Source organism: Rhopilema esculentum, chromosome 21 (assembly GCF_057945365.1).
Source record: "Rhopilema esculentum isolate cy_ngs chromosome 21, ASM5794536v1, whole genome shotgun sequence".
Lineage (NCBI taxonomy): Eukaryota > Metazoa > Cnidaria > Scyphozoa > Rhizostomeae > Rhizostomatidae > Rhopilema > Rhopilema esculentum.
This window is the reverse complement of record NC_142835.1, coordinates 10,425,605-10,435,043: the sequence shown is the minus strand read 5'-3', so window position 1 is coordinate 10,435,043 and position 9,439 is coordinate 10,425,605. Positions and strand designations below refer to the sequence as shown.

General features: G+C 34.9%; 1 protein-coding gene across 1 annotated transcript; it reads left to right on the top strand.

Moving 5' to 3' along the window:
- Positions 1 to 131: 131 nt before the first annotated feature.
- Positions 132 to 8,939, top strand: LOC135684123 (mitochondrial import receptor subunit TOM70). The gene is made up of 13 exons (XM_065199529.2): positions 132 to 522; positions 1,515 to 1,688; positions 2,126 to 2,162; positions 2,700 to 2,789; positions 3,000 to 3,109; positions 3,565 to 3,628; positions 3,767 to 3,898; positions 4,454 to 4,581; positions 4,985 to 5,119; positions 5,340 to 5,564; positions 6,418 to 6,515; positions 7,479 to 7,601; positions 7,854 to 8,939. Exons 1-13 carry the CDS (start codon positions 301 to 303, stop codon positions 8,017 to 8,019), a joined length of 1,704 nt encoding a protein of 567 aa, XP_065055601.1. The 5' UTR covers positions 132 to 300; the 3' UTR covers positions 8,020 to 8,939.
- Positions 8,940 to 9,439: the final 500 nt, after the last annotated feature.

The following is a 9,439-nucleotide window of genomic DNA, read 5'->3' as shown; positions in this document are numbered from 1 at the left end:
TGGGTCGGACAACCTCTTACATTATGAAAATATACCCCCTGCATTCAAATCAATCGAACGCTTCATTCGGCAGAAACACAATTTTTTCTGGGGGTATTGTGATAGTTACTCGCCTCTGCACGTTGTGCAGTGCAACTGCCACAACTTTCGTCTTGGGTAATGGCTGACAAGTTGGGTCTCATGTGAGAACTAAATCAGCCATGTTTGATTGTTATGAATGATATGCAAAGCTTAAAATTGCAAAGATAACATATTAAGAAGATTTTGAATTTTATTTTGGTTGTGGAATAGTTAATAGAAATGTCGGAAATCCCGAAAGATTCGCAAGAAACGTTTGGGCTTACCAAGAAGGAACTTGCACTTTACATTGGTGTTCCTGTAACTGCGTTGTGTGTTGCTGGATTAGCTTATTATTACCTTACAAAAGGCAGCAGTGCTATCGAGGAGACAACTGATGAGACAGAAACTTCGAAACAAGATGCAACGACGAAAGCTGATTCTGACGAGGCTGCTGCAGAAAAAGTTAGTTGATCTCGGCCACTCCTCAGTAATCCGTTGTTAATTAATAAAATATTATTACGAAATATCACTTAATAGTTATCGGACACCAATTAACCTGCAAAGCAGTATTGTTGGTGTCTCGTTGTTATTATTCGAGCATTTTTTCTCGAAAGATGCTTTGCCTCCTGCATTATCCGGTCTGGATTTCATGGCAGTTTTCGACGAGAACTAGGGAGTTCACAAGCTATTACCCGGGAGTGCAAGTGTGCATTTGTGATAAGTGTGCAAATTTGAGTGTGCACCAGATTTCTCTGATTCTCGAGTGTGTGCATATTTTGTCCGGCACTTTTCCTGTTTACATCAATTTTACATCTCTGGGAAATTCATGATTTAAAGTTGAACTATGCTTACATATCACTACTATCAGTGGCTGTTATCCAAATTCCTAAAGATTTGGCAAGTAAAGAGATAATTTTGAAAAATAATGTTTAAAAAGGCCAAAAACATGATCTCACAAGCAGGGCCACGGAGAGGGGGGCAAGGGGGCAAATTGCCTAAGGTCCTTCATGTCTAGGGAACCTCATAAAAAAGGAATTCCATTTTAAGAATGGAATTTACTTGCTTATAGTTGAATGATAGTAATCCGTTTGTAGAATGGAAATAATAGTAAAATGTGACAATGAAATAATTGAAAAAAGTAATATTGAAACAATTGCGAGAAAATTACTGCCAACAATATTCTACAGTGTATTCTGCAGCCAATGTAAAGAAAGGGGTCACAATAATTTTCTGCTCGCTTTGCTCACAAGAGTGCCTTTCTTTTTCAGTTTTACCTCAGCGCCATTGATTTAGAATGACACATTTTTTTCTAATCTCTTTTATGGACAAATTTAAAAGTCATTTTGCCATTATTTTATAAAAATCTCTCAGAGTGCAGCTGCCATGAAATCCATACTGGCGAATTATAGAGGATTTCTCTGAATTATGATGCAATTGTTGTACAACTCTCGTAGACCCCAGAACAGCTTGCACAATCAGCAAAGTTGAAAGGCAACAAGTACTTCAAAGGAGGAAAATATGATTCAGCAATAGAGTGCTACACAGAAGCAATAACGTTATGTCCTAAGGAGAAATCTGATGACATTGCAACATTCTATCAAAATAGGGCAGCTGCTCATGAGAAGATGGTAAGAATTTTATACAAAATTTTTATTACTTAAAGTGTATCCCAAAATCCATATTGAAAGTTTTGACATTTGGAAAAACTAGGGATATAGAGCCAGTCCGGAAGGTTTGCTAGATGCACTAACAAGATCAGTGGAGCACCCCAGTGGAAAAACCTTGCAGAATTTTGTGTAGAATCTGAGCAGGATCCTGGTGAAGATCCTTTACGTATGAATTTGAAATGGCTAACCATGGAGTACTATATGGCAGAACTACTTCATGGAGCACTTTATGACATAACTTTAATACATTAATTCGCATTATGTGACTCTTGAGATATCTAGCATGAATTTGTCCCCAAGGTTGGTCATTTGCATCAGACTGTACTCTGGTTTTGATTTCTTAGACATAATAATGTACTTTGTTTTCAAATTATTATTTTTCACTATTTAACTTGCAGAAAAACTGGCAAGAAGTCATTGATGACTGCACACAAGGTGAGTTTTTTGAAGAAGCAGTCAGCAGCACTTTACACCTTTTTTAATAGGTTTTGTGAAGGCTTTAAAGGTTCATGAGTATGAACTGAAATTGTGAATAATAATCAAATGCAAACCATGCATAAATATACAAATAATAATGTACCTTTCTAGCTCTAGTTCTATGACTAATTTATTTATTAGTCAAGCATTGCCAAAAATTAAGTTGTTCCAATTGAGCAACATAGTTACAAAATACTTCAAAAATCTTATTGTAATGGCAACAACCCATGTTTATATTTATATAACAGTTTTTTATTATTGTTTGCATTTATGGAATATGTATCTGTCTGGTGTATTTTATTTTTAATCAAGTTTTATATATATCTTTGACTGTTTTATATCTAGTTATCACTTAAATTTTATATCAAAATTTCTTCAAAATAATTCTCAAATTATCAAAAATATTGTAACCCACCTTCATTTATTCTTTAGATCATTCTTTAGATATCATCAATTATGTTTTTTGTTACCAAAACTTGCATATTTTTTTTGAAGCTATAAAGTTGATGCCAAAGTACACCAAAGCATTAGCAAGAAGAGCAAGAGCAAATGATAATGTTGGGAAGAAGATTGACTGTCTGGAAGGTATGACTACAAGTGGCTATTTGGATATTGTGCATCATTTTTTAAATGCAAGAGGCAATTTATATTCTAGCCCCCCTTCCCCCCCCCCCAATGTTTTTGTGATGATTAAACCAAATGTTGAAAGATGCCATCTATATTTTGCAGAATAGCCACACGTTCTGACCCTGTCTTTACATTATAAATTTACTGGTTTTCATTCTTTCACTTCAGATGTTACAGCAGTATGCCTGCTGGAAGGGTTTCAAAATCAAGAGTTCATGATCATGGCTGACAGAATTCTTAAAGAAGTTGGAAAAGAATTAGCTGCTAAATACATTAAGGTGACACATTTATATTTGTATTTTCTGCCTCAAATTGTTACCCTATCCATTATTTTAGATTTGACTAGATATGTGAATAACAACTTCACATGTTCTAAGGCATGAATTGATAAATATCAAACATATATTTAAATATGTGAATATAGAAATATTTACATATATATTTATCTAATGCAAGAAGTTTGATAAGATGTTTTTATAAGATTATGAATCAGCTTTTATTTTATTATTAAAAAAAATGGCTGCAAGAGTTTCAACAGTCAACCCTGAAACTTTTTAGCCCTTCTTTTCCAAGGGAGTATTGGTGTTAGGTGGCCAAAATGAATTACTTGGAATATTTGTCCTTGTCTTGTAAAACCCAATGTTTCTCTCCTTTTCCTAATTCTAGACCTTTATTCGGCACTAGGTTGATGGGAATGTTTTGTAATAATCCAACTTTCTATTTGGTTTTTTAGGAGAGAAAGCCCACATTACCATCATCGTTTTTCGTAAAATCCTATCTTGATTCATTTAGCACAGGTAAGTTTCTTGGCATCAATTATTTTCAAATTGGAAAAAGAGCCTTGTTTTGCAGCATTTTTCAAATACCTTCATTCTAATCTTAGTTGCTTAGCAATTGATGGTCCCCTCACCCTGCATCCAACCATTCTTTTTTAGATGTTTTTTCAATAAATCTTGAAGACAAGCCTGAAGAAACAGAAAGCACACCCTATCTAATGGCAATTAATGATTTAAGTGACAAGAAATATGATGATATCATCAACTTATGCACAGAGGAAATAGAGAAAGGTTAGAAGATTGTTTATAGTGCCAATCTTTTACTATGTGCTATATAGTTTGAAGATCATTAAATATTTTATCAAAAATCAAATAATTTTTTGTTATAATGCCTTCTACAAATGTATTTATACATATAAGCATTATTCATCGTATCAAAATTTTATGATATACTCATCTCTCCTTGGGACTAATTACATTGTTTTTCACAAGCAACCGCTATTTCTTTTTCATGCTTAATCCAAAATATTGATGATTTACATAAGACTGCTAATTTCAATTCAACTTATCTTTTTGAAATCATACTATAAATGTAATCCAGATAGTTTAGTATTTTAGAAATCAAGAGACCACTAATGTAGACTAGAGCCACAAATGTACCAAAGCCCCAGATTCATCAGATATTTTGATTAACCAAATATGTCAAATACATAACTTTATTTGTTCAAAAGGGAGTTGTCAAATTATTACTGTTCCTTACATTGATCGTAGTATTCTTCAGTATTTAACAAGTCGTTCTTGTGTATTTCATGTATAAATATGCTTTACTTATGTTTTCGTTTGTAGATGGGGTTTTCAAAGTAAAAGCTGCACTACTCAGAGGCACTATGTACACCCTTGAGTCTTCGGTTGATAAGGCCATGGCAGACTTTGAGCGAGTGGTTTCTACTGGAGATGAGCCTGCATTCAGTAAGGTACACAACAACTTTAACGTATAGAGACTACAATAGGATGACACCAAGTATTGGGGATGGAGTTTTTAGAGTGGTAGGAGATGCGCAGAAAATTTTTCGAGTTGCTTATTTGTCGGGTTTCTGTACGTATGTATTTCTATGGTAAAACTGTCTGATTTTAGGTATGATTTTTTGCATGACATAATCTTGGGGTACTCCCTGATCGCAGTCCTCCTCCCCCACCCCTTCATGCTTAAGCAAATTATCTGAGAAACGGTTGGCGAAATTCATCCTTAAATATGAAAGTTTTTAAGGAAAAAGATCAGGATTCAGTTGTTGCAGGTTTAAAAAGAATATTTGACTTTGAGGATTACTGCTATTCTAACGTATAACCAAATTTTTCTATGTTTATTTTTTAAAACAGCTTGTGTCGAATGCATTGATCAAGAGAGCAAGTCTGAAGATGCAACAAGCAAAGGACGCTGAGTGTTTCGATGACTTTGAAAGAGCAGTCAACGTTGACAAAGACAATGCAGACGTTTATCATCACAGAGGACAGGTAAATGAATTACGTCATTTTGATGTCATGAACTTTATGCTCATAAAGTTTTAGAACCTCTCGTCTGAGGTCCCATTTTATGTTTCCAATACCAACTGTTTAGATTGTCAGCATAACGTACTTGTTAGATTTGTAATATTAAGTTTTCCTGACTCCATCGCTCTTTGCAAAAGACCGTTCATTTTTTGTTTAAATATAGTAAACTCCATTGAATCCTCAGCTGTATTTCCTGACTGAAAAGTTAGAAGAAGCGAAGAAAGACTTTGAGAAGGCCATCGCACTAAACGAGAGCTTCGTTGCTCCGCGTCTGCAACTTGGCTACTGCCTTTGCAAATTAGCAATGAAAATGTTTTCTGCCGGGATGATGCAGGATGCAAACAAACTTCTAGAACAGACAACGAAAAAGTTCCCGGAATCCGCTGAGGCTTGGAGTCTTTACGGACAGGTATCTTGAAACATGCATTTACCTCATTTTTTATTTTTATTTTTATTTTAAACATTTTAATCATGGGCTACCATTCAGTCAAATAATGGTGTATCTGCTTTCAAATTTTCTCAGGAAAGGATATAAAACTAACTATTAAAGATCCTAAACGTGATAAAAAAAGCGATAAATGTGCTTTCCTTGAATGTCCTCAGTAGCCTCTGTCAATGGAAAGATAATGATGTGTTAACTTGAATGTCGATATCCCTTCCGGTCCTGCTTGTGTGGGGGAGGGGCGATCCCTTGGTCACTGCAAATTCATTCTTTAACCTTCAACAGAAACTTGTGCATCTTTATCTACATATTTATCTACATTTGTAAAACTTATTCATTGATAGTAACAATATTTGTAAATAGGATAACTTAATTTCGTCATTATTCTGATTATGCAGTCGATATCAGTTTAATGGATATCAGAAATTCATGTTTTAAAGTCCTTTGAAAGATGTCACGGAATTTTGTTAAAACTGCGTCGCTAGCATCCGAGTAGCATACTTTAATCTCTGTCGCTATTTCAATTATGGTTTTTATTGTTGTTTTTATCCAACAAATGCCTACTTACTATATATACTGTTTAGATAAACAGCTAATGAAAAAAATATAAAGCGAAAACAAAAAAACTTGTTGACAGCAAATAGTCCTTCCAACGAAAAGTAAAAAAATAGATTAATAACCAAAAGAGCGTTTGGTAGTGCAAAATTTGAATTTATTTCTGCTCTTCAGTGCTACCTTTGAATAAATAACTTGATATGTAAATTAAAAGATGAATACTTTTTCTTTGACCGTTCTGTGCTCGAATTGGTTTTATCTTTAGTTGCTACAAGATCAGCAGCAGTTCCAAGAAGCGGAAGACAAATTGGAAAAAGCCATTGACCTCCAGCCGCAGAACCCCACTTCATATGTTTACAAGGCGTATGTTCAAAATTATATATACGATATTTATTAAATTCGCATTTTAAACTCTTTAATTCGTAATTGTTCAAATTTCTTTTGCTTTTTATTTTCGGACTTATTCGATTCGCATTTTCTTTTGGTTTTGTTTTTGCGAATTAGAATATTCGTTTTCAAATATAAATGAGCATTTATCATTCGCAAAAAAAGTTGCCAGACAGGCGGAGCGGATTAAGACCTTTACAGAGCGAGTGAACCAGTTTCTAACAACTTTCCCAACGTAATATTTTAGTCTGTTATCAAATCTCTGTTATATTTTCCTGTTAAAAGTCCTGCTTATTAAATCTTGTAGCCTTAGATTTAAGGTTTTTCAGCTGGAAAGTTATTTTTGGGTTGTATTTAGGTTTTATAAAAGATATCTTATGAATGAAATGTCTTGTTTAAATGGGGAATTCGGGTGTTGTTTATTAACAAATAATACCAGATTACATTATCTTGATAAGGCTTCAGCAATTGTGTGTTAGTTTGAGATTGCAGCAACTCTTACTGTTCCTCGAAATTTGTTATTGACATATTTTTTGGATAAAAATTTAAATAAAAATGAAATCGGTTTTACAGTATACAACTTTGCTTTCCTACCAAACGAAAACCCAGCCGGTCAGAGCTTTCGTGGGACCTGAATTTCTTTAACTGGATCTGAGCATCGCCCACCAAGCCTGAGGTTCTTCCTTCAGTATAAAATACTTTTTCTGTTGGCTTACGTGTTCTAGCCTGTGTATTTTAGTTTGCCTGGCACTTTTTAGTTCAGTGCCTCTGGCTTGAATACCTATGCAATTTAGCTCAATTGCAATGGGTTAGAATAATTTTTTACGAAGAACAAGATTAGACCATTGATCTTCTTATCACCCGGAGTTCGGGGTATTTTTACATTCTGATCACATAGATGTTTCTTAAGTAGTTCATAGTGCCTCTCTGTCATTTCAGGCTACTTTGTTTGCAATGGAAACGTGATTTCGAGGCTGCTAATCAGCTCATCCGCAAAGCAATAGCCATTGATGACAAGTGTGATTTCGCGTACGAGACTCTAGCAACTTTGGAAGTCCAACGGTAAGTATTTTACATAGTATTTCTTTCTCAATCATGGTCATCTTTCGTGGAATAACTTTATTCCAAGTTGTTTGCGCTAAGTTTTCATCGTAAGTTTCAGGTATTTTGTCAGTGTTTGACTAATATAAGTCACTTGACTAGTCCTTAAAGAAGAACCTAAATACGTTACAGCCATATTTTTAGGAATTTTATTCTAATCTGCGTATGTCTTTCATTGCATTCGCAATGCTCAATCTTCTTTGTTTTCCGCAGAGGTAATTCCGAAGAGGCCATTAAATTGTTCAATAAAGCTATCGACCTTGTACGCACAGAAGCCGAAATGGCACAGACGTTCTCCTTACTAGAAGCTGCAAAAGCACAGAGCAAGGCCACAAAGAATCTTGGGATCACTCTTCCTCTACAGGGCGCCGCATTTTAACGAAAGATAAATCGTTAGGTTAGTCGGACAATGCAAAAATTATCGAAAAGACGACAACACAGACTTGTTCTTCTTCTGTTCTAACGATGTTGTAGCTTTTGGTTTGATTCTACTTATGCCAACATGGAAAAAAATTGATTTCACAGGCATTATTCTATCCAAAACGTATTTTTTCATTCTTAACTGCAATGGTGAATCCCTTAAAGCGTGCACCCAAAGATAAGCTATTTTATCTAATATATCAATTTCACTCTCCCTAATTCAAACAACACTTTGTTGCTTAATTAACCATCGATTTTTCAAGTTCTTCAATAATCCCCTTTAAACTTTCGACACTGATAAGCCCTGTCTTGCGTGTTTTAATTTTTTTAGGTCTTTTAATTGCGAATTGAGTTTCTCCTTCGTTCCAACCTCCAAAATTATTATGATTTTCGACGTTTCTTAGGAAAGACTCGCAGTTCGCTTTTCACGCCTGCTATACCCTGTCGTCTTTAGTTCATTGAAAAAAAATTTGGCCTCAAGTTTAATGCCATATATTATCACCCAAACCGAGAAAGCGAGCACTTGAAAAGAGGGAGTCTAGTGCAGATGAAAACTAATATGATGTTCATTAATTCAGACCATGAATCGATATTTTTTAATGAAAAAGCACCTGCTCACAGAATCCCCCACCCCCTAATGTCAATTGGACGCAAAGCACGAAAATCGATTAGTGAGTCTTCTCTAAGAACTTTCATATGTTTCTTGTGATTTCATGTGACAATCAATATAAATTTTCATCTGTTTCTTTATGTTTTGAATCATCGAATATATCCAACTTTGAAGAAAGAAAGCTTATAAATCCGTAATTTTTGAAATAACACTGGAATTCGTTTTAAAGATACCACCCATCGCATAAGTTTGACTTAATTACAGACAAAGCTGTGTTTTTTTCGTTCGCTATATTTTATTCTGTCGAGAGACAGAGTGCCTAAGGAGTTATCGCTTGTCCACCAACTAGCAAAAGGGTAGCCCGTGACAACACACGAGAGGCTAGTGTGGAAATAAACTGGGTAACATTCTGTGGTGGCCCAAGAAGTGCCCCCTTTAACAGGATCGTGTATGGTTTTTTGCACTATCAATTTTTTTTACCGTAAACCCTCGACGGCTGAGCATAATGGCTTAGACAGATTTAAAAAGCCAAACTCTTTATTGGTAATGTGGATAAACCCTATATTATGCTATTGATTTTCCATTAATGAACAATTTCTATTAGCTTTTTAGAGGCTGCGAATTGTTTCGTTTCATATACACAACAGAGAATCTCTCACAAATGCAAGTATACCGGCTGTGAATATGGGTGTGGTATTGGGTGTGGCTTCTACATCGCAGCCCCACTTTCTAACTTTTTAGGACAGCGCCTCTTGGCGTATGTTTTTAT